This window comes from Xenia sp. Carnegie-2017, unplaced genomic scaffold (genome assembly GCF_021976095.1).
Source record: "Xenia sp. Carnegie-2017 unplaced genomic scaffold, XeniaSp_v1 HiC_scaffold_13, whole genome shotgun sequence".
NCBI lineage: Eukaryota > Metazoa > Cnidaria > Anthozoa > Malacalcyonacea > Xeniidae > Xenia > Xenia sp. Carnegie-2017.
In genome coordinates, this window is record NW_025813436.1 from 6,401,531 (window position 1) to 6,424,578 (window position 23,048).

Genomic DNA, 23,048 nt, shown 5'->3' on the forward strand with positions numbered 1-23,048 from the left:
TTGATCATGTTTACTAATGTTTAATTCTTGCGTGAAACTTATTCCAGCCTCATGCACTTCATGTTAATGATGCAATGCTTGAATTTGAACTCAAGTGTTCATCATACAACTGCTGTTCGGCATGGCAAAAGTACCACGTGTTTGACACGGCACAGAAAAATTACCACTTGTTTAAAATGACATAATACGAGCACGACGTTATTAAAATGACAATTAAAGATTAGTAGCTCAAACTTGCTTTCGCTGTTGTTCACTCCTATACGACAGTCAAATAGCTTGCTTTTTCAACTGGTTGTATGATTCTGATTATGCTATAAATCTACAAGCTAATGCGTTTTTAACTGCACAGGAAGCAGGTGTTAAAACATTTCATGTCTAGTATTTTATTGGCTGAGAATATAGGAGTTGTTTGAATGTAAATGACGCTACAAGTTTTAACTCGAAAAAAAACAATAGTGCCAGTCGAGACAACCTGTGGATTGTCGAGCGTCCCAGCCTAATGTCTTTTTCAGTGGATGAAGAAGAGTGGACAATCGTGGATAATGAAAACTTTGTGGATGTAAGTACCTGGCAATCGCATATTATGTTGTAAGTTTTTACTTTAAATCGTGTTATTGAATAATGTTGAATAATGTTAACATGTAGGTTAGAGAGCAATTCAATGCTAACAAAAAGAAAAATGATGCTTTAATAAATGGACGCCTAATCAAGTCAACGGTTATTTCCACGTTGCAACAGTCGTTGAAAGACAACAAGTCTAATCGACCCGATGTGTCTGACAGTCCATTAGTACGATCTGACAGAGAAAGAGCTGTAGGATGTTGTCTTACTCGGGATGAGTCTAGGATTATTAAGATAAATCATGAGGAACTCCTTAAACTTGAATCACATTCGGATGCGTCATCCACCTGCAGTTTCCATGTAATTAACCATGACACGGATGAAATTATGGCTGAAAGCGACCCAGATATGGCAAAAGATAAAAAGACTGATAGCGAAAAAAAACTCATACATACTAAACTCTCTGGACAAGAATATTCATTTGAGCTATCAACGGGCGTAGCGCTGTTTTGTTTTGCTCTTGTTCTTGGATTTGTTTTAGGACAGGGTAAGTTTATATATTTACGACAATAATGTGATCTGAGTTAACGTTACTGTTTGACGTGTTTTCTTTTAAGGTGTGGCCATCATGAGGACAAACCTCAAGGCTAAACTACCTGAGCTGAATGTTTCTAGTGAATTTTCACGAAATGCGTTTGTGTCTTCGTTGCAAAAAGAAGTTGTCCTACTGGAAGAGAAAATTGAGCAATGGAAATTTATGAAAAGAGTTAAAAATAATCGCTCACATAACATTTTCCTAAAAAACTTGCAACCAGGCATTCGGGAAGCTTACTGGCACCTGTCGCTGGAAAATTATAAATTAAAAAAAGCATTCGCTGATATTCGAAAAGAGCTTAAACGCATGAAAGTCTTGTCATGGCATCGCAGAGCACAAGTGGAAAGGTTAAAAGAAAAGAAAATGAACGTGACCTATGCTGGTGATACACTTAGGAAAGAACAACAATATTTGGAGAAGGTATATCTGAGAGACAAGAGACTAGCAGACTCACGATTTGATAAATCGTTGAACGAAGTAGATTATTCCAATTTTGAACCCTGGAAATACTTCAAAAAACGCTGGAGAATAGATGACGATAAAAGAGCGCGCAATAATGAATGTGCAACTCCTGACCAGGAAATTAGTTCTGCCTCTAAATGTTTAAAAAGCCATGATGCAAAATTTCTTTATTCTAATGCATTAAACATGTTTAAAGATGATTCAGATACGCCAAAGATGCACGGAAAACTAATGAACGATGATTCACCGCATCAACGAGTTAAAGATAAGAAAATTAAAATGTTTCAGCGACATAAATTGGCTTCTGCCAGCGATGTAATAATTGACATTCAAGAAGATAGTGGTAATGATGAAAAGGAAGTACAAATTTCACATGTTGAGGAATATAGTGATGCTGACACGGCTCAACATCATGAAAACCAGACAGACGATGGTATAGTAGATGGGAAAAGTGCGGAAACAAATGTCAAAGAAGAGGATTTGTTTGAAGAAGATAATAAGCATAGTATACAAGATAGTAACGATAAAGGTAAACATAAAGGTAGACATAAATGAGGACACAAAGGTAAACATAAAGGTGAACATAAAGGTAGACAAAAAGGTAGACACAAAGGTAGACATAAAGGTAAACTTAAAGGTAGACATAAAGGTAAACTTAAAGGTAGACATAAAGGTAAACATAAAGGGTAGACATATACGCTATTAAAAATGATTTTCATTATTATTTACTTTTTTACTTGATAAAGACTGTCGTGTGGCCGACAATTTCAATGGAAGTGATTGCTATAATCGTGCCAAATCAAATCAGGTTTCTAGATGTGAAAAGATGACAGCAATAAAGCAGAAAACCGTCAATGTTTTGTCAAGCATTGAAACAGTCAATGTTAATCAAGGTAATTGCGACAAAAGAGATTTCTTGTGTGGTAATCACGTGACAGTCTTCGTAAAACATCGTGATCAGAAGAAAAATGTGAAGTGTTTATTGCCATTAGAAACTGAAAGTCATAGTGAATTGATGATGGGAAAAGAATTACAAAAAAGCCCTAGAAGCAGTGATGGCAATAGGAATGCTCAACATGTAAGTTCGGCAAAGCAGTCACGTGTATCATCTTTAAGTTTAAATTACGTTGATCATATTGTGAAGAAAAATCAACCACATGAGCTGCTAAAAATATTACCATCTCAAGAAATTGATGCCATGCCTAATTCCATTTATCAGAGACAGGAAACAAGAAGGATCCATGATGCAAATTTTGCAGGTATAACTAACAAACAAAACTGTCATATAATGAAAATCTTCAACCCTTTCAAAGAACTTCTAAAGACTGTCCAATTAAAATCTGAATCTGGCCAAACCCCAAATCAAATTCCATTTGATGAAGCTACCAAATGCAATAAAGATGCAAGTCTTGCTACATTAAATATGAAGCAAATGGATTCATTCGCCAAATCAAATCAAGAGAAAAAACCCACAATCACACAAACAATAAAGAAACCAAGAAATTTAGCTTTCACTGACTACATTCATGGTGTTAATTTTCTTTGCAAATATCAACCAGATAACACCCTGGGTAAATTGTTAACATTGCACAATCGGCCACTTTTTTCTGGAAGAAAACTCAAGAAAATGCAAAAAATACAGACTCTAATGCTAAAGATGGACAGAAAAAATGTAAATATTTAAACATGTTGAAATGACATAAGGTGGGGTATTCTATGAACCATAAGTAACACAATGTTAGGGAAGATGCTATATTATAATTTATATGTGCAAAATGCAGATAGAATATTTTTCTTGAATTTTTTTGTCTTATTAAACTCCAATCATTATTTCTTTTGCATAGTGACAAAAGTTCAATTGAAGAATATAATTGTATATTTACATAGTTATGTATTATATGCTTATATCTTTGGGAAAAATCGTATAAATATGATCATGCTAATGAACACCATACATACACAAGTTAACATTATCCATAGCCATAGCGAACATGGCCTGTTAGTTATCTCTTCCAATCTTTCACTTTCATGTTTGAGCTTTTTATAGCTTGAATCAGCTAATCTTGTTGCATTGTCTAGAACCTATTAACATATGAATAAAATAATGAAAATTGCTTCTCATGCACTAATCCTCAAAGACATATATTGTAAACCTTATTGTCTTTTTTCAAAATGTCATTTGCAACCAGTGAGTTATGTTTAAGGTTCTGAGCCATTTCAATCATTTCCTCTGCAATTTTTTCTTGCATATTTTGATGGTGTTGCATAATCTCATCAAAACCTTCTTCAGAATTTACCATGTGACTACCATGTCAAAAAAATAGAAAAATTATTATAATAAAAATTAAACAGTAGTTTTTATAAAAATCACCTTGAAGACTTCCGGCTTTTTAAATTGGGCCCAGCAAGTAATTCCTTTCTTGCTTCATTTTGGTGTCGTGTTTTAGCTTTGTGGTGAATCTCTCTAACTTTAATTGTTGTGGCATATGTCCTATCTGAAATTATATCAGGAGGGACAATTTGTTGGCTTGCCACAGTTTTCTTGTAAGGACAAGTCTAAATGGCAATTAATGATAAGGCTTATGATAAGTAAATTTGTGATTTTACAACTACTGATAGTTTTATAAAATACCATTTTCTCTGTATCAATGGTATGTTTTAAGAACTCAATTCTTTTGGTATATTCTTTCATTGTATCTTTTGAAGGTTTGCTAGAGGTAGGAGATATGACTTTAGAAATATGAAATCATCATTATGCGCAACCATTGACATATTTTTATAATAGAGTTTTGTTAGTGTATAATCATCGTAAAAAATTTTGCAGTCTTCACGAGTTTACCTGTCTACTTTCCCTAACTCCACTATTTGCTTTTGAAGCGCAATAACGTACTATACGAAAGAAAATTGATAAATTAGTATTTGATGACGGCTTTCATTTATTTCAAGCCAAAAACGCGAAACCTTTTCGAGTCTCCAATTTATTTTTCCATCTTTTAATTTAATATTATTTGCCAAGGCTTCGCAACACGAAAGCAATCTTCTTAAGTTAATTTCTTCTTTAGACAGAACCGCCATTATAAACACATATATTCAATATCGATAACATTTAACATCATATTTAAGTTAAGAAATACATTATAATGATTTGCATAATGATTATCAAATTTTTTATTCCAATCTTTCAGTTCAATAGTTAAATATTTCAGATAGCAACACAATTCCACGTTAATCCCTGGTTAATGATCATTTTGCATGCATCTCAGATTCGTCGATTGTTTAACTTTGTCTTTTCCATGAAAGAAAGGGCACGCTCCCAAAACGTAATGGTCCCCCCACACAGGTTTTTTTTGGGGGGGGGCTCTGCTAGTTACAAAAGCAAGCAAAATGTGTATTTTGTCTGGGTTTTTCTTTTCATGACAAGTGCTTCTACAGAAAAGCTTAAGAGGTAGACAAAAAGATAAACATAAAGGTAAACACAAAAGTAGACATAAAGATAGAACATAGAGGTAGACACGAAAGTAGGCCACAAAGATAGACACAAAAGTGTACTTGAAGATAAACATAAAGGTAGACTCAAAAGTAGACACAAAGATAGACACAAAGGTAGACCTTAAGGTAGACAAAAGGTAGACACAATAGTAGACATAAAGGTAGACATAAAGATAGACATAAAGATACACAAAAAGATACACAAAAAGGTAGACTTATCTTCCACTTTGCTTTGATTAGTGATTAGGACTCATTTTTTTTGTTTTCTCAATGAAAGAGCACTGTCCCAGAACGTAGTGTTCCCTCCCCTCATAGTGTTTTGGGTGCGTGCGCTTCTGCCAGTTATAAAATCAAGCAAAATGTGTATTTGGTCTATGTTTTCACGGCAAATTATTCTACTGAAAAGCCGAACATTCGGTTTACGCAAAAAGGTAGATATAAAGGTAGACACAAAGGAGGAACAAAGTCAAGCTTTGTAGTAATTCTCAACAAAAACTGCACACTATCTTTGAAAGGGTTTTTTGAAGTTATCTCATGCAGTGCCAGCGTTATATTTATTAGTAAATGCTTTCAGGGATGTTAGTGATTGGATGTCCCTGCCAACCGAGGGAGTGGAAGTAGTTTGATAAATTTTACGAGGTTTAAGGGTACATTTAATCACTGATATCCCTAACACTATGTGTTTACATGGTTGCAGAGGATATAATAAGTGCGTTGAACTCTCCAGTTTGGCAATATTCATCAAACTAATTCAAAGATTTGAATATTGACAACTATTAATGGTGTTCAAAGCTTGTGTTGTTCATGGTCAGCGAGGGAATAAAGAAATGAATCAAGCTATGTAATTGTAAATTTTGTCATTGAATTGGTTCAGTGAATATGCGTAAGAATTTGCTTTGCAAATACATTTGGTAGTTTAAATACTGTTTAAGGTCTTGATGGTTGATCACCAGTTTTTATATGTAAGTGACAAGGAAGTTGCGGATGAGAAGGAAAGACGATTTCTATGACCAGTCGACACAAATAATGGTGGAGCAGAAATGAGTTGAGGCTTGTAATAACATATTCCAGGATTTTGAACAAAAGGCCAAAGATTTATTTGTGTTTCAAGTATCGAAGATCTAACAGTCGAACAAGAGGATCCAAAAAGTTGACTTTTGGCTTTGTAAACTTGCTCTCGAAGTAGTATGGTTTCAATGGACTTGTGGAAGACATCTTGCCATTAATCTTTTTCATTCATCACAGTTGAAAATTATTAAGGTGTGGAAAAGTCAAGAAGCAAGCAGAAACAATTTCTACATGAAACGAGAAGGAAATGCAGAAACATGGCATACTTATTTTGATGTTGATGAGGGGTATTTTGTCTTAACATCGATGAGGGATATTTAGAACTAAATATGTTTCGTTCCTGTATTTTGAGGAAATACGTCGGTATGTGTCCCTTTTATAACAACTAAATAACATCAACAGCAATAAAAAATCAAGAGCATCAACGAAACAAGCCGCATTAAAGGGGAAAATTTAGTTTGGTATTATGAACGTAAACGGTATTCTTAAACAATACAGCTCAACATCCAAACGACGAAGCAGCCAACCAAACTGATGACATCCACGTGAAGATGCTCCTTCCGTTCATCTCGTTCGTCAACCATTAAGGCTCTTAGCTACCTAAAACAACACCAATATTCAACATTGTTTGAGTGACCAAAAGACGAAAAGAAAATCCACAAGTGCCATTTGTAATAATTCACCAACAACTTTTGATAACAGCTGCTGAAAGAAATATGAAAACGGAAAACCATTGTGAAATATGCTACAGAAGTACTTGCTTCGATATCATGCGTAAAAAAAGATCTCAAGTTTCGATTTATCTCTAATGTTCTTCTTAAAATGACAATGGTTTAAAAGTTGATGTTAAGAATATATATTTACTTAATACTAATTATATTTTTTTTAGTACTTTAATTAATACACTGTCTTAAAATGACTAAACTTGCCATCTTTCTCCAACTCACTCACTGGTCGAGTGGGTAGGTAGAGGTTCTCAGGTTGTGGTGTGAGGTTCGAATCTTTGAGGGTCTATCAGTTGTTGTTGGGCTTGGTGTGTTGAACATAAGACTTGCAATAACCGAGTACCGTGAATGTCAAGAGCACAGCAAGGGCAGATAATAGTGTACACGAGCTGTACAAATGGCAATTCTATTGTTGGTTTTTAAACAATGGAATGCGACACTTGCATATTTTCAGAAAAAAATCCCAAATAAAAAAAAGAAAAGGGGATCTGTTGCAAAAATTTTGCCCTAAAAAAACTAAGTCTTTTGATCAAATTTTTCTATGACTTCCCGAAGGAAGTCATTTTTTAATAGTCAGGAAACAGAGGGCAAACCGAACGCCCTTTCACATCCCCTCCTAACCTCAACCTTGCACTCAATCCTAAATCTACAACCCGAACTGACGACGACACCGGGACGAACCAAGGACCTCGTGCATTGGAGGTCAGACAGAGCCTGTCAAGCCAGAAGCTCAACAACGAATACTAACAGTTTCTTGGCATATTTGCCCCTTTTTTTTAACTTTGAAGTAGAAATATACAATATACAAGGTGGTCTTGAACCTTAGAACGTGCAACTACATTAGTCATGACTTTACCTTAGTTATTTACGTATTATTGAACTCTAAAAAGCTAAAGAGAACGAAGCGGTCTCGAACCCGAGAAGGAGTGATCATCAAATCGTCATCTGTACCACTCAGGCATGCGAGAGAGATGTGACGTCGATGAAAACATATCAAGTGTTTCAACAGAACAGCATTTATTGCCTTTCATTACATAAGGCTTTAGTTTATAACCTGTTTTGAAAATATGCCTTCGACGGCATCATAGCAATAGTAGAACTCTAAAGGCAAGGGCTTCCTGATCGAACTCTAAGCAATAAATCTTTACTATGAAGAAACAAGAGGAACAAAGTAAGTTCAAAGGCATCCATTGACATGTGGTGCATTCGGGTCATGACGCGCATGTCCTTAATCAATTTTGTCCATTCAAGAGTATCGTAAAAAGACTATTTCAATAGATATTTTTTCTTGTCTTTTCCCATCGTCAATTTTAATGATCGTCATTTCAAACCTTTGTGTCTAACTTTGTGTCTACCTTAATGTGATTGCCTACCTATGTTTGTACCTTCTTGTCTACCTTAATGTGATTGTCTACCTTTGTGTCTACGTTTTCAAAGGACAAAGTTTTCACTTTGTTGAAAACGACATTTGAAAAATTAGTCTTTTCATAGTTGAAAGTAGTCAATGGAATCGAAGTAATCGAAGGTAGTCAATTCACGCATTGCCATGTGTTAAATCAGGGCAGTGACGAGCATGTTTTGGTCGTTTTTTTTCCGATGTAATGGCGTCGAGATCATTTGACTTTATGTTTGAACTAACACAGCTATATTTTATCATCATACGCACCAACCATATTTTTTTGACCGTTAGTGTTGGTTGCGCACAGACAAGAGTTTAATAATTCCAAACAAGGACGAAGAAACCTATGAAATGACGTCTTTTTATGATATCGTCTTTTATGCAACGACAACTTTTTCAAATGTTGTCTCCCATAAAAAGGTAAGACGAAACAGATGACACAACTTCTGAAAAGACGTCTATTCTATTTGAGGACATTGACTATATTCGATTACGATTCCTCCTATGAAATGACGACTTAGTGCCCTATGATCGTTAACAAATTAACGGCTGACGGTAAAGAAATGCCTGCTTTGGTTACGAAAGTGCCCTTTGATCGTTACACAAATGCCCACAGACGGTAACAAACGTTACAAAATGCCAAATTTTATCATCATCAAACGCACCAACCATAATTTTTGACTGTTGGTGTTGGTTGCACTCAGTCAAGGGTTTAATAACGCCTTTTTATGATGTCGTGTTCTATGCAATGACAGCTTTTTTAAATGTTTTCCCTTTCTACATTCCATTAATTTGATTACATTGACTACTTTCGACTATTAAATGACTAATTTTTAAAATGTCGTGGTGTTCAACAAAACGAGAACTTTGTGCTATGAAAAGGTATCAACAAAGATATATAAAAAGGTAGAAACAAAGGCAGACAAGAAGGTAGACATAAAGATACAAACATAGGTAGGCAATCACATTAAGGTAGACACAAAGTTAGACACAAAAATTTGAAATGACGATCATTAAAATTGACGACGGGAAAGGCAAGAAAAAATATCTATGGAAATAGTCTTTTCACGATATTCCTGAATGGACAAAATTGATTAAGGACATGCGCGTCATGACCCGAATGCACCACATGTCAATGGATGCAATTGGACTTACTTTGTTCCTCTTGTTTCTTCATAGTAAAGTATTTATTGCTTAGAGTGCGAAGAGGAAGCCCTTGCCTTTAGAGTTCTACTATTGCTATGATGCCGTCGAAGGCATATTTTCAAAACAGGTTATAAACTAAAGCCTTATGTAATGAAAGGCAATAAATGCTGTTCTGTTGAAACACTTGATATGTTTTCATCGACGTCACATCTCTCTCGCATGCCTGAGTGGTACAGATGACGGTTTGATGATCACTCCTTCTCGGGTTCGAGACCGCTTCGTTCTCTTTAGCTTTTTAGAGTTCAATAATACGTAAATAACTAAGGTAAAGTCATGACTAATGTAGTTGCACGTTCTAAGGTTCAAGACCACCTTGTATATTGTATATTTCTACTTCAAAGTTAAAAAAAAATGGGCAAATATGCCAAGAAACTGTTAGCATTCGTTGTTGAGCTTCTGGCTTGACAGGCTCTGTCTGACCTCCAATGCACGAGGTCCTTGGTTCGTCCCGGTGTCGTCGTCAATTCGGGTTGTAGATTGAGGATTGAGTGCAAGGTTGAGGTTAGGAGGGGATGTGAAAGGGCGTTCGGTTTGCCCTCTGTTTCCTGACTATTAAAAAATGACTTCCTTCGGAAGTCATAGAAAAATTTGATCAAAAGACTTAGTTTTTTTAGGGCAAAATTTTTGCAACAGATCCCCTTTTCTTTTTTTTATTTGGGATTTTTTTCTGAAAATATACTAAGTGTCGCATTCCATTCTTTAAAAACCAACAATAGAATTGCCATTTGTACAGCTCGTGTACACTATTATCTGCCCTTGCTGTGCTCTTGACATTCACGGTACTCGGTTATTGCAAGTCTTATGTTCAACACACCAAGCCCAACAACAACTGACTGACCCTCGAAGATTCGAACCACACACCACAACCTGAGAAACCTCTACCTACCCACTCGACCAGTGAGTGAGTTGGAGAAAGATGGCAAGTTTAGTCATTTTAAGACAGTGTATTAATTAAAGTACTAAAAAAATATAATTAGTATTAAGTAAATATATATTCCTAACATCAACTTTTAAACCATTGACATTTTAAGAAGAACATTAGAGATAAATCGAAACTTGAGATCTTTTTTTACGCATGATATCGAAGCAAGTACTTCTGTAGCATATTTCACAATGGTTTTCCGTTTTCATATTTCTTTCAGCAGCTGTTATCAAAAGTTGTTGGTGAATTATTACAAATGGCACTGGTGGATTTTCTTTTCGTCTTTTGGTCACTCAAACAATGTTGAATATTGGGGTCGTTTTAGGTAGCTAAGAGCCTTAATGGTTGACGAACGAGATGAACGGAAGGAGCATCTTCACGTGGATGTCATCAGTTTGGTTGGCTGCTTCGTCGTTTGGATGTTGAGCTGTATTGTTTAAGAATACCGTTTACGTTCATAATACCAAACTACATTTTCCCCTTTAATGCGGCTTGTTTCGTTGATGCTCTTGATTTTTTTATTGCTGTTGATGTTATTTAGTTGTTATAAAAGGGACACATACCGACGTATTTCCTCAAAATACAGGAACGAAACATATTTAGTTCTAAATATCCCTTATCAATGTTAAGACAAAATACCCCCTCATCAACATCAAAATAAGTACGCCATTTTTCTACATTTCCTTCTCGTTTCCTGTAGAAATTGCTTCTGCTTGCTTCTTGACTTTTCCACACCTTAATAATTTTCAACTGTGATGAATGAAAAAGATTAATGGCAAGATGTCTTCCACAAGTCCATTGAAACCATACTACTTCGAGAGCAAGTTTACAAAGCCAAAAGTCAACTTTTTGGATCCTCTTGTTCGACTGTTAGATCTTCGATACTTGAAACACAAATAAATCTTTGGCCTTTTGTTCAAAATCCTGGAATATGTTATTACAAGCCTCAACTCATTTCTGCTCCACCATTATTATTGTCGACTGGTCATAGAAATCGTCGTTCCCTCTCATCCGCAACTTCCTTGTCACTTACATATAAAAACTGGTGATCAACCATCAAGACCTTAAACAGTGTTTAAACTACCAAATGTATTTGCAAAGCAAATTCTTACTCATAATCACTGAACCAATTCAATAACAAAATTCACAATTAAATAGCTTTATTCATTTCTTTATTCCCTCGCTCATCATGAACAATACACGCTTTAAATACCATCAATAGTTGTGAATATTCACATCTTTGAACTAGTAAAAAGTATGAAAGATTTTATAACAAGAATGAATCAGACGAAACAAAAGGTTTGGCTCATTGGCTGCTTTCCCATATAACAAACGAAAACTTTTTTTTTCCAACTCAAAGTTTGATAATGGAACCACTAATGAGGATTTACGTTCATCTCCAGCAGAGAAATGCTGCGATAAAGGAAATAACATTGAAAAACATCTGCCATCCTTAAATAAGTAGTCGTCAAACATTACTCTATAGAGAGAGTTATATCAAAGAAGACATATTCAAAAAGACGAACCATGTGATATCTATGGATATCTTATGCACCATGTATCTATCACGCAATTAGTTTCTTATACACGCACCACTTATCATCTTAACACGAATATTGTCATTAAAAACCAAAGCCCTTGAAATTATAAGAGAAGGAACAGTAAACTGATTAATATTTCAGTATAAGCGCTGACTCTAAACATAATGATGAATGTATTTGCCATTTATTTTCTTAGGTAAATTTTGGACGAAATTTGTCAAAAAGTGAAATGAAATTGAGAAAAGCTATACTTAATTGTCGTTACGATGTTGTTTTGTAAGCTTAACACATCCATCAAGATAAACTGCTCAAAGAATTATAATTAATAGATCGTTTAAGTGGTTTTTAGTGAAAAAAAATCGTGACCTCAAGCAAATTAATAATTGAGTTCTGACCACCACCGAGTGGCATAAAACGACGAAAAATGTTAATTAACTTCTTTACTCGTTGGCATGTGATAGAAACTATTATTTAAGAAAATGAATTATTTTTTCGTAGTCAAAAACCTTTCTTTTATTCTGTACTTGTACCAGAATACATTATCAGCAAACGGAACTGTGCATAACAGCAAAAACTTTGGTTATATCACAAAAAGTTTTCCAAACGTCGAGTGTACGAGTGTTCAAGTAAACCAATATTGTTCAACGATAAACTATCAATTTCCGTACATGGTAAAATTAAGAAGACATGACCAGGTCCCAGAATTTTTACTGAACCATACCACGTTTATGACACAGTTAAAGAAGATGACGAGAGTAACGGATAATGCCAGCAAGAAGTGTAAGATCTCTGCGAAGGATTATGCATGTCAACTGGGATATGCTTACCGTTGTAACGAAGATGAAATCTACGCAAATATTGAGGAAATTTTTACATCCTGCGAGCATGCAAGACGTGATTGCTCCAAAATACAAGAAAACTTACTGGATGAATATTTCCGCTGTTTGTATATTAATAAGACTTACAGCAAAAAGCTACTACTTAAAGCGAAATGTAGTCGTTTTCCTGAACTACAACAAAAAAAACTCTTTTCTTGCCAAAATAATTACTCGGTAAAGCTCCACTTTATGTATTTCTTTTTAGCACAATTCCTAAACCTCTCCACAATGATTTATTAAATTGTGGTTTTATTCTAAGGCCCATACGAGTAGAAAAATCATCAAACCATCTCAATACCTTTCTAGGTCCCAACCAGCCCAATATTAAATTTTACTGAAGCAACCAATACCATCAACACACAGCACAAATATTTTAAGACAGCCAACATCAGCGACGAGAATTGCAAGATGGAGATTGCACAAGTTGTATGTAAGTCAGTGCTACCAGCATGTTCATTGGATCGCACCAAAATTATTTTTTTACTAAACAAGCAGGAATGCCACGAAATCGTTTCATGGTAAGATATAACTCATGAAAATTGACAATGCAAAAGAAACAATGAGGGTATGACTATGCTTATGTTTCAGCGTTAACAAGAGTGATGATACCAATCTCATTATGAAAGCACATCAACTGTGTGCAGGTTTGCCTGACGATGAAAGTGCAAAGATATATTCTCTGGATAAAGTTTATGTACACAATGGTGTGAACAAAAACATGACGTGGAATACCATCTTATTCCTTATCATCACAGCTTGTTATGGTGCCCATATTATATGTACTACTTATAATTTATGTAACTGAGTGGGGCAGTATGAGGGCAGAGGAGAAACTAGAACGTTAATTGGTAGCGTGACGTGCCTTTAGGACGACATGAAAAGTCGAGTAGTACCTACTAATGCATGCAAATATCATAAAATATATGTAAGTTTTAACTAGACAAGTATGTTTTAGAAAATTATAATCGTTAAGCTGGTAGATGAAGCCATAAATCTGATAAAATTTATCTATAATGGGATCGTCAATGCAGAACTTATACTGGAGAGGGGGAGGGAAATTTCGACTGGGTAAGCTTGAATTATATTTGAGAGATGTCCCCAGAGTCTATATGTTAAACCACGCCTTGGTATATCAAACAATTCAATTGTTTCCTAATAACTGGTGGGGATTGATTAATTTAGCTGTAAACGCGCATCTAGAGCCTGGGGATGAATTATTGAATTTATTATGTTAATCATTGTTAATTTATCTCAATAGAATATGGATATGGATAAAAATGATGTTTCTATAGATTTGTCGAGATCAATACAAGAGGACAACATCGAGCAAGTTCGTTATATATTACATACGCAACACGACAATGTTTCACGATGTATAAATGAAATGGTTATTGATGGACTTACACCATTAATGTTAGCAGCTAAACATAACAATGTTGAGATAGCACAAATTCTCATGCGACACAGGTAAAAATAGAGAGATAATCAAGACGTACAACACCATTTAAATAGTGCCTTGTTCTAAGGGTGAGAGAGTATTTTGGAATTCCTAACATTAATTCAAGTATTTTTCACAAATAATAACTTGTCGGTTGTCCTATATATTTTGGACATGCGCATTAATTATTAATTACGTAAACAAAGGACTACAAACATCAATAATAACATCATGATCATGGACAATGGGTTCAACGAAAATTCCAACAAATTTTCCCATGAAAAACAAAGGAAATTGTTTAGTATTACGCGTAGGAAACAGTTTTACAATACTTGGCAATCATAGTTCTCATTTGATCATATTTTATTTATGATGATAAAAGCTTTAAATCCTGTGACCACGTCAAAATTATCCCAAGTCCAAAGGTTATCAAAAATAAAAAAACAATTATTTGCTAGAATAAGGTAAGATAACAGGCATATAAATTTTTTTTTGTTCACATGTTGCAGTGAAGCAATTATGCATTTGTTCTGTATTGTAGTTAAGCCAAGTATGAATTTATAAGCCTAGGGTTGTTTTTCATTGTTGCCACTGTTGTTTTTATAATTACCAGTATTTATTGTTAATTCTGTTACTGTTATATTAGTACTGTCCTTATTTTATTAGGGCTGTATCTTATTATGCCAGGTTACAATTACCATCATTGATTGTGATGATTATGTGTAAACAATGTTTCATAAATCATAATTATAAATGTTTTTCCATTACCGCTAATTTTCAATTGCTTATGTAGAGCTACTGTGGATATGAGGGATAGAAAAGGACTAACAGCTACTGATATTGCTAAAAATAACGGATCAATAGCTACATTAAATGTATTGAAACACTACAGACAATTCGCGTCAGTGGGTTATCCATCTGTGAACTACTTTAGTCATGTCCCTTTGAACCGAATGGCAGAAAAACGTAAGGATAAAGTATGGCTGGATCAACAAATGAAAAATCCTAAATCAATGTATGTTATATTTAACCAACTAAAACCTCTAGCAAGAAAAGTAGCTTCAAAAAAGACTTTTTGTCTGGTAAAGGTTAACTTCAGACAGTTATCAGAAATACTTGGAAAGCAAGCTGAGGAGATAAAGAATGTTGTTTTTTTAGGTGTAGAAGAGACTTACACAAATTCTTGCAAAGAAACTAGTTTGAATAAGGCAATAGATTGTAATATTTCATGGTTTGCTGTTGATGTCGGTGATATCAGTGATGCTTCAGATAAATTCTTAAAGGAAAATCCAAATACAGAATATTTATCACCACGTCCTGGATTTTTGCAAGTCAATGCAAAAGATGCAACAATACTAGCACAAGCACGTCCAATTCTGGAATGGCATCAGTTCAACAAGTTCTGTTCAAGATGTGGAAGCAAAGTGTCAATTGAAGAGGCAGGATACAAGCAGAGTTGTTCTAATGAACAATGTGCTACCAAAAACAGTAAGTGGAAAATTTAACAGCTGTTGCATCTTTAATTCTATATCATGTACAAATAGTGATGATGGCATTGGCTGTAAAAATGATTTAAAATGTGTAAATGGTATTCAAACAAATTAATCAACTAAAGTACATACCCATTAATGATGTCATGAAGTATAACTGAATATGGTTCCATGGATAAAGCAGACCTGTTACTTATTGATCTGAAAAGAAATTAAATAGTGCATTAGCAATAATACCTTCCTTTTGTCTTTTTCTAGAAATTCTCAATGTGAGTTATCCTCGTACAGATCCAGTGGGAATTATGCTTGTTGTCTCTCATGATGGCACACAATGTTTGCTTGGTCGTAAAGCAAGCTTTCCTGTGGGAATGTATTCTTGTCTTGCAGGCTTTATGGAGCCTGGAGAAAGTATAGAAGATGCAGTAAGACGAGAGGTCATGGAGGAAAGCGGTATCAGTGTTGGTCCAGTTAAATATCACTCATCTCAGTTTTGGCCTTATCCTGCTCAGCTTATGATTGGCTGTATAGCGCATGCAAACACTAGTCATATTGTTATTGATAAGGAAGAACTGGATGATATACAATGGTTCAATCTAGACAGTGTGAGACAAGCTTGCTATAAAAAAATTGATATTTCAAACCCACCATCGCTATGGTTTCCTCCAAGGCAAGCTATTGCAAGACAGTTAATTGAACATTGGGTAGATACTTACTCAGATGTATTATAAATAAGTATTTAAATAAATGTGATAGTAAAATTTTATTTTGCGTGCTTATTTATGGATGAAATACACACCGAATAGTCGTTAATACTTGAAATGCTTAAATCATTTTCACTTCTTCATTGTACTTTGTGTTTTCATTCTTCAGTAGGTCTCTTTTTTCTACTATCTTTTCAATTTAATACTTAGTTTAAGCATGGACTAAACGTTGTTTATGTTTGTTTGGTTTTAAGTTGAAATACTGCTAAAAAAAACATTTGAATGAGAAAAAAAGAGACGAGAAACCATTCTTGCCGCTCAAACCTTAATCAGTAGGAAGTGTAAACCGTTCTGATTGGTCAGTATCATGAAAGCAATATCCAATCAAATGTTGCGTACTATATACATTTAATATAGTGTTGTTCTCGTTGCGACTGCTATGGCTACGTAGATTTTGCTCGAAGAATTCGAACTTTTTCTTACAGAATTGAAAAGCAAATTAACTATATCCTAAAGATTAACAATGGTGTGTGTATCGTGTTTTCTTCTGCCAATTGCGCTCTTCATTTGGCACAAGTTCATACAGCCGATAATCGATCTTTGGAGAGGTAAAAAACCGATCACCAACAACGCAGCAACGACTGACGTAAAATCAAATGAAAAGGTATTATGCTTAAAATTTTACTAGTATACTTCTTCGTCTTTATAAGATCATTCACGTATGAAATAGTTTCTTCTTATAATATTCACGAAATTGATGTATAAGATTTTAGCCTTCTGACTCATGGCTAAAGTTTATTACTGCGCTTTGAATGATGGGATTGACATGGCAGACGAAAATCAGTAAGGAAAGTTGGAAATTCGTGTGTATTTTCTTATATTTTAAATTTTTACGCGAAATCCAGCATTTCTTTATAAATAGCGCAAAAGGTTAGTGTGTGAAAAAATTTTCAGAAGGAAACATTTGAAATGTGTTCTCTGAATATGGCTACATTAAGATGAACTCGCCAATTAATCAATCTCAAAGTCAGTAATGTTACCCAGACCTTTAACTTTCTTTATTTGTTTTTCCTTTCTTCACCTTTTCATCACAAGAATATATGTATATAGACTGAAAAGGTGTTTGTGGTTGAATTGTCATTTATTTTGTTTGTGGTTGAATTGTGATTTTCATTGTGGTTGAATTGTGATTTTCATTTTCTATCATAATCATCATCACGTGTGCATGCATACCCACTATTCTTATGATCTCCACTAGTTAGTTTTGTCAAAGATGTTTACTGGTCTCCTACAAAATGAACTCCAACAGGGATACTTAATATTTTCATATTCCACCATTACATAAACATTGGCTTTATATTCTTTAAGAATATACATCATTGAACCATTTCCATGCCATGTTTTTCTGTCTACACAAAGGACACCAGATTTATTTTGAATCTAGAAATGCATATTTGCATGATGATTTTTGCCAAACACATAATGTTGTCAAGGCAAACTATTTCCATTTTTGCTATTGTGAAAAATGCTTCCCGCACTATAATGACTGTGGCTAATCATTAGTTTATACTACACATGTTTTACAATGACTCAACAATACTCCTTAGAAGTTTAGTCAAACCATCTTATCTCTTTGACTAGAACGGATCGATATTGACAGAAACAGAGGAGAAAAATGACAGCATTAACACAGATGCTGTGAAAAACACAGCAGAGGTTGAATTGCCAAAAGATAAATAAATTGCACATAGCAATGGAAAATTTGAAGCCTATATTTGTAAATTAGCATGTTTCATGTAATTCCCTAACTCCATCAATTAAATAACTTTACATGATTAATTACATTACTAAACAATGATTCTATATTATATTGTGTTGGTAAGTTAGATATACAATAGTAATTTCTTTATCAGTGGTCATCTACTTTTATAATATTCAATGGCTTAGCTAGCCAACATTTAACTTCTACTGTCCAAATATAACAGTGTTCATTGACTGTGTGATATAAACTAAAGTTCTGCAGAAAGGAATGATGGATTTAAAAAGAGCAAAATATACTTTATATAGAATGTTCCAGCTAATAGCTGACGGAACTAAGTAAGAGCTTACACTATACATGAAATGATCTGTTTTTTCAAAAATTATAATTCTTTATCTTTTCCTGAATTGAACCACTGTGGCTATATTACACAAACACTATGTTTTGCTTCACTGCATGTTTTAATAGAAAGACTGGTCATGCATTTAAGTCAGTACGCTTACCGCGTGGCTTTCATGTGCATCCACTCATTGTCATCAATGCGTCTTTACAAATACAAACTCAACCTGAAACATAGGAAACAAAGTTAACATTTTAATATTTGGTCAAGGGAATTGTTAGAGAGATGAGCAGGTAAGAAATTGATGTAGTATCACTCAAAACGATTCCGTCACACGAAACGTCCAAACGAGGGCAAAATTTTGAATAATGTTGAACGGGGGAATGTTTAAGTAGAAAACGCAGTTAAGTTTACAAATTCCGAGATATCTTTTAAGGTGATTTGCCTCTTGGTGAAAAATAACATTCGAAATTACTAAAAACTTCACTCGTAAAGATATCAACACCGCTGCCATGAACGTTTCTTCCATAATTAAACACAGTTTATTGGATTCTTAAACACCAATTGTTTTAGTTCCAAATTTCCTTCATTCCACTAATTGTTGAAATTAAGCACATCATGATACGTTTATTGAACGTACCATTAAAAATAGTGACAATTGTCTTTTTTTGACTCTAGTTGAGGATGGGGTAGGATATTAAGCGTCTATAAGTGTACAATGCCTCATCCAAAGCGTTAAGTATAATTGCATGATACGTGTAGGGCCATATAGCATACTGGTCATAACTAAATAACTTAACTGTTGTGCATATTCAAAACCGATTTGCAACAGGCAATACAACCATATATATACAACCCAGAATGCAATATCTCTAAGAATCCAAATCTTTATATGAGATGAAAATGTGGGTATCTGTTTCAAAATTCTTTCACAGCAGACATCGTTCTATAGATGAAAGCACCACACGCTCCTGACAATACATGTCTGGTATGAATATTTTTCATGCGATATCAGGCACATCAATTTTTTACAATGCTTCGAATGTTTTATCATATCTTAGTTTATTTATTTCAACACTAAATATTATAGCCGAACATGACAACAATTATGAATGAACACGCACTGTTTTCAAAAGTAAGATGCCAAAACTGTGTTCTTGAAGACGTAGGTGAAAACATGCATCTAAGAAATATTCACTCAATTGCTTCTCACGAGGAAAATAACTATGTCACGGATTTTTAATGAAAGAAACTTTTTTCTGGCAAAAAACCTTACATCTTGCACGTAAAAGAACTTTATCTGCATCTCTTTATGTTTAACTTTCAATTATATAGAAAGAATACCTTGATTTTATTCTCTACACGTTAATGTATATAGAAGTATATATAACTAGATGGAGTTATAATCACAAAATTATCTTACTAGCTGCTATAGTTTTAACATATTGATAGCATTCGACGTCGTAGAAACTAATTTTCAATGCATGACCGTTCAAGTGAGACACATTTGACACGGTGGAAGCGCAGAGACATCAACATTAATATCACTAACGAAGACCGACAGAAAAAAGCAGCGTAATACAAGTTCAGCTGATCAAGACGGATAGTGAAACTATGATATGTAATGCAAGACAAATCTTCTATTTTTAGTAGATAAGAAAGAGTTTTAGAGGTAAATAAAAACAAAGCGATAACGTCATGTATAGCCGACGTAGTATGTTCACAAGACAAGAACTAAACGACTACCTCCATGGAAAAAGGGAAGCCTTGCAAGTTAAAATAGACCAGGCAACTGAAGATTCGATGAGACAAAATGAAAACACGACATTGATAAATAAAGGTAGCTATAAAAATTTGACGATGAACGTATACGTTCGTGTATAGAAGCCAATGGACCCTCAACACATTGAGTAGGAGCTCAAATTTAATTGTTTTTTTTACTCTATGTAAACTCTTTAAAATCATGTTCTTATCAATAATATAAGGGAGATGGATTTGTACAAAGGATGGCCCTACGTTAATGCGTGAGAGCTTCTAGGAATATTTTATTTTTATTATTATCAGGGCAGAAAAACGTCAGCATTCTTCAACTACGCCACCAGCCGGGAGTGAAGAAAGAATTTTTTTCAAGAGAGGATTATAGGCAATTCTTGACCGTTATCAAACACATTCCACCTCAACTTCACTTGTGTTACTCCAGTTTGCCTGGAGCAGGATTTGGGATCATCGCCACTGAACTCATACCATCTGGTACTTGGATTGGTCCGTATGAAGGCAAACGCATTTCAGTAGAAGAGATTAGTAGGGCGACAGATACACGTTACATTTGGGAGGTGAGCTATTAAATGGGTAGGTTAGTGAGAGGTTAGGCTTACCTAGTCATTCAAGACAGTGTCATGCAAAACAATTTCAAATTGATTACATGGAAAAGTTAAGCCCAGTTGAACAGACTTAGTATCTCTAAAAGAAAGACAATTACTTTGTGAAATAAGTTCAGTCCTGATTAAACATAAATCCTTGATATATCAGCAGTAGGCATAAGACATAGTTACTACCAAAGTCAATGAGAAGAAATTTCAAAATGGAAACAAGTGTTTCTGATTATGCACCATTTCATTAAATCATCCCAGATTATCATCTTGCCAAAGAAGTCAAGTATACATCGCACAATTAGTTTGAATTACTAGTAACCGAATTTCCCCCTTTATTTTAATGTAAAGATGTGCTTTGCATCCCTGCTCGAAAACTATTTGTTTTTTTTTCTTCTTTTTAGCCTAGTACACCATCACGAGATGGCCTTAGAGGGTTTTAATATTTTATAATCGGTCGCTAATCAACACAAAAAATCAATTGTGACAGTGAATAAACCATACACTTAGATATAGAACGAAACATCGGCCAAACGATTGACATATGACTGACTGATCACGTAGAAACGTAGAGTGTAATGAGCAAAGAAAGTATTTTTTCTTATTACCCAGCAATGATATGTATGTTAATATGTGTGTTAGGTTTACAAGAATGGAGCATTGGTTTATGGGATTGATGGCAGTGATGTTAAGAATGGGTCTGCTAACTGCTGGATGAAATACATTCAATGTGCGAGGAATCCACGCGAGCAAAATGCAGTTGTATTTCAGTTTGGAGCGGAAATTTATTTCCAGACATTTAAACCAATCAAACATGGAGAGGAAATTCTAGTATGGTATGCTGATTATTACGAACAGTACTATGGTATACCAATTGGCGTTAGAAAGTTGGGAAAAAACAAGAACAACACATCATCAGGTATTCATCTTCCTCGAGTAATCGAAAAACTTCAGAACATGTCAACCAACAACATAACAGGCGTTGTAGTAAAAAGGTTGAACTTCATATATTTATTTCAGTAGCACAATCCATGACCAATATCTATACCAATATATACTCAATACGAAAACTATGTTGTACGTTGTAGTAAAAAGAATGAACTCTATATACTTATTTTACTAGCACACTCAATACCAATAGAGAAAAGTCAATTGTCGAAAGAAAATGAAGAAATTCAAGTTGTTGAATCTTTATTTCAAAATGGACCGAAGCTTACCAAAACCGAAGCTTACCTAAACCAATCGTTCCCAATAAATAACCACCAGTATAATCATTTTACCGAGACTTACCAAAACCAATCGTTCCCAATGAATAATCGCCAGTATAATAAATTTACAGAGAACGTAAGTGAAACCAAAAGAAATGATTTGGAGAGGTTTCCTGAATCAGACGAAAGTAACAATAGAAAAGTGAAAAACGTTTCTGGACGTGTCCACATTGTCTGTTGACATTCTCCCACTAAAGTAACACAGCTGTCTTTGTCCTTTGACAAACCTTTTTATGTAAATAGACAACACCTCCCCTAATAATTTGTTTAAGACTATAGTCTTCGTTTGTACAAAAATATTCATTAATGTATAATATGTAAGGGCCAATAATTTTGGGTACCTTTTGAAATGTGGTGTTGGCAAGACGTATGAACCTACACACGCGTGTACTGTCCAAAGTCATCATAAAACAGGAAATAAGTCGTTCAATGATTTGAATATGACCGGCAAACATATAATAGCGTCAACGGTCATAGCTTTCTTCTAAAATTGCCCGAAAAAGTTTTCCTATATTGCAGCAACGGCATTTAGTCAAATTTGAGTTGAGAACTAGGCTTAACAAATTCAGCTAAAGTCATTTCATTTTAAGATCTGTGAAATAATCAAAAAAGACATTTAAATGTGTAACAATCCAGCGCAAGGTAATAAAATACCCTGCAGCGAAAACAAACACGTTTCTGGCAGTCTTCAGTTTGACGATGATACTCACGTTTTAGGTTCGAGGAGCATTTAAATCTCAAGTGTTTCAAGTCGTAGATACATAGCTTGCACACACGAATGGCGATAGCATATCTGGGCAGAAATACTTTAGTGTACATCTAGACGAACAATAAGAA

The 23,048-nt window shown here is 34.5% G+C and overlaps 4 protein-coding genes and 1 long non-coding RNA gene across 12 annotated transcripts; 3 read left to right on the forward strand and 2 right to left on the reverse strand.

The window, feature by feature from the left end:
* Nucleotides 1-62: 62 nt before the first annotated feature.
* On the forward strand, nucleotides 63-3,538 carry LOC124454687. 4 transcript variants are annotated; one of them, XM_047005489.1, is made up of 6 exons: nucleotides 63-559; nucleotides 646-1,108; nucleotides 1,179-2,147; nucleotides 2,365-2,511; nucleotides 2,611-2,696; nucleotides 2,838-3,538. In XM_047005489.1, exons 1-6 carry the CDS (start codon nucleotides 500-502, stop codon nucleotides 3,300-3,302), a joined length of 2,190 nt encoding a protein of 729 aa, XP_046861445.1. In that variant the 5' UTR covers nucleotides 63-499; the 3' UTR covers nucleotides 3,303-3,538. The 4 variants fall into 4 exon arrangements, with proteins under 4 accessions (XP_046861445.1, XP_046861438.1, XP_046861432.1 ...); XM_047005482.1 differs by having other exon boundaries at nucleotides 2,365-2,696; XM_047005476.1 differs by having other exon boundaries at nucleotides 2,611-3,538.
* On the reverse strand, nucleotides 3,406-4,924 carry LOC124454914 (vesicle transport protein USE1-like). The gene is made up of 6 exons (XM_047005670.1): nucleotides 4,580-4,924; nucleotides 4,458-4,507; nucleotides 4,251-4,329; nucleotides 3,990-4,174; nucleotides 3,772-3,922; nucleotides 3,406-3,700 (listed from the first exon to the last, which is right to left on the reverse strand). The coding sequence occupies exons 1-6, from the start codon at nucleotides 4,691-4,693 to the stop codon at nucleotides 3,521-3,523; spliced, it is 759 nt and encodes a 252-aa protein (XP_046861626.1). The 5' UTR covers nucleotides 4,694-4,924; the 3' UTR covers nucleotides 3,406-3,520.
* A 7,504-nt stretch (nucleotides 4,925-12,428) lies between these two features.
* On the forward strand, nucleotides 12,429-16,537 carry LOC124454815 (NAD-capped RNA hydrolase NUDT12-like). 3 transcript variants are annotated; one of them, XM_047005569.1, is made up of 5 exons: nucleotides 12,429-13,020; nucleotides 13,153-13,364; nucleotides 13,435-14,313; nucleotides 15,078-15,772; nucleotides 16,033-16,537. In XM_047005569.1, exons 3-5 carry the CDS (start codon nucleotides 14,108-14,110, stop codon nucleotides 16,500-16,502), a joined length of 1,371 nt encoding a protein of 456 aa, XP_046861525.1. In that variant the 5' UTR covers nucleotides 12,429-13,020; nucleotides 13,153-13,364; nucleotides 13,435-14,107; the 3' UTR covers nucleotides 16,503-16,537. The 3 variants fall into 3 exon arrangements, with proteins under 3 accessions (XP_046861525.1, XP_046861542.1, XP_046861534.1); XM_047005586.1 differs by lacking the exons at nucleotides 12,429-13,020; nucleotides 13,153-13,364 and adding an exon at nucleotides 14,667-14,748 and having other exon boundaries at nucleotides 14,247-14,313; XM_047005578.1 differs by lacking the exons at nucleotides 12,429-13,020; nucleotides 13,153-13,364; nucleotides 13,435-14,313 and adding an exon at nucleotides 14,571-14,748.
* Nucleotides 16,538-16,871: 334 nt separating this feature from the next.
* Nucleotides 16,872-22,561, forward strand: LOC124454879 (putative histone-lysine N-methyltransferase PRDM6). 3 transcript variants are annotated; one of them, XM_047005640.1, is made up of 6 exons: nucleotides 16,872-17,139; nucleotides 18,117-18,867; nucleotides 20,225-20,414; nucleotides 20,639-20,907; nucleotides 21,586-21,862; nucleotides 22,067-22,561. In XM_047005640.1, the coding sequence occupies exons 3-6, from the start codon at nucleotides 20,273-20,275 to the stop codon at nucleotides 22,390-22,392; spliced, it is 1,014 nt and encodes a 337-aa protein (XP_046861596.1). In that variant the 5' UTR covers nucleotides 16,872-17,139; nucleotides 18,117-18,867; nucleotides 20,225-20,272; the 3' UTR covers nucleotides 22,393-22,561. The 3 variants fall into 3 exon arrangements, with proteins under 3 accessions (XP_046861596.1, XP_046861604.1, XP_046861589.1); XM_047005648.1 differs by having other exon boundaries at nucleotides 20,228-20,414; XM_047005633.1 differs by lacking the exons at nucleotides 16,872-17,139; nucleotides 18,117-18,867 and having other exon boundaries at nucleotides 19,644-20,414.
* On the reverse strand, nucleotides 17,487-23,000 carry LOC124454981. Its single transcript, XR_006951633.1, has 3 exons — nucleotides 22,922-23,000; nucleotides 18,738-18,800; nucleotides 17,487-17,915 (listed from the first exon to the last, which is right to left on the reverse strand). It is a non-coding gene; the product is annotated as an uncharacterized LOC124454981 (long non-coding RNA).
* Between the last annotated feature and the right edge of the window lie 48 nt (nucleotides 23,001-23,048).

What these genes read in the sequence shown, in the direction of transcription:
- LOC124454914 (XM_047005670.1), bottom strand. Translation starts at nt 4,693, where the DNA reads ATGGCGGTTCTGTCTAAAGAAGAAATTAACTTAAGAAGATTGCTTTCG. An exon ending in TAAATTGGAGACTCGAAAAG is followed by an intron (nt 4,508 to 4,579) that starts GTTTCGCGTTTT and finishes TCTTTCGTATAG; the next exon opens with TACGTTATTGCGCTTCAAAA. An exon ending in CCATTGATACAGAGAAAATG is followed by an intron (nt 4,175 to 4,250) that starts GTATTTTATAAA and finishes ATTGCCATTTAG; the next exon opens with ACTTGTCCTTACAAGAAAAC.
- LOC124454687 (XM_047005468.1), top strand. Translation starts at nt 500, where the DNA reads ATGTCTTTTTCAGTGGATGAAGAAGAGTGGACAATCGTGGATAATGAA. An exon ending in ATAATGAAAACTTTGTGGAT is followed by an intron (nt 560 to 645) that starts GTAAGTACCTGG and finishes GTTAACATGTAG; the next exon opens with GTTAGAGAGCAATTCAATGC. An exon ending in TGGATTTGTTTTAGGACAGG is followed by an intron (nt 1,109 to 1,178) that starts GTAAGTTTATAT and finishes TTTTCTTTTAAG; the next exon opens with GTGTGGCCATCATGAGGACA.
- LOC124454815 (XM_047005569.1), top strand. Translation starts at nt 14,108, where the DNA reads ATGGATATGGATAAAAATGATGTTTCTATAGATTTGTCGAGATCAATA. An exon ending in CAAATTCTCATGCGACACAG is followed by an intron (nt 14,314 to 15,077) that starts GTAAAAATAGAG and finishes TTGCTTATGTAG; the next exon opens with AGCTACTGTGGATATGAGGG. An exon ending in ACAATGTGCTACCAAAAACA is followed by an intron (nt 15,773 to 16,032) that starts GTAAGTGGAAAA and finishes GTCTTTTTCTAG; the next exon opens with AAATTCTCAATGTGAGTTAT.
- LOC124454879 (XM_047005640.1), top strand. Translation starts at nt 20,273, where the DNA reads ATGTATAGCCGACGTAGTATGTTCACAAGACAAGAACTAAACGACTAC. An exon ending in ATACACGTTACATTTGGGAG is followed by an intron (nt 20,908 to 21,585) that starts GTGAGCTATTAA and finishes TATGTGTGTTAG; the next exon opens with GTTTACAAGAATGGAGCATT. An exon ending in CAAGAACAACACATCATCAG is followed by an intron (nt 21,863 to 22,066) that starts GTATTCATCTTC and finishes TTATTTTACTAG; the next exon opens with CACACTCAATACCAATAGAG.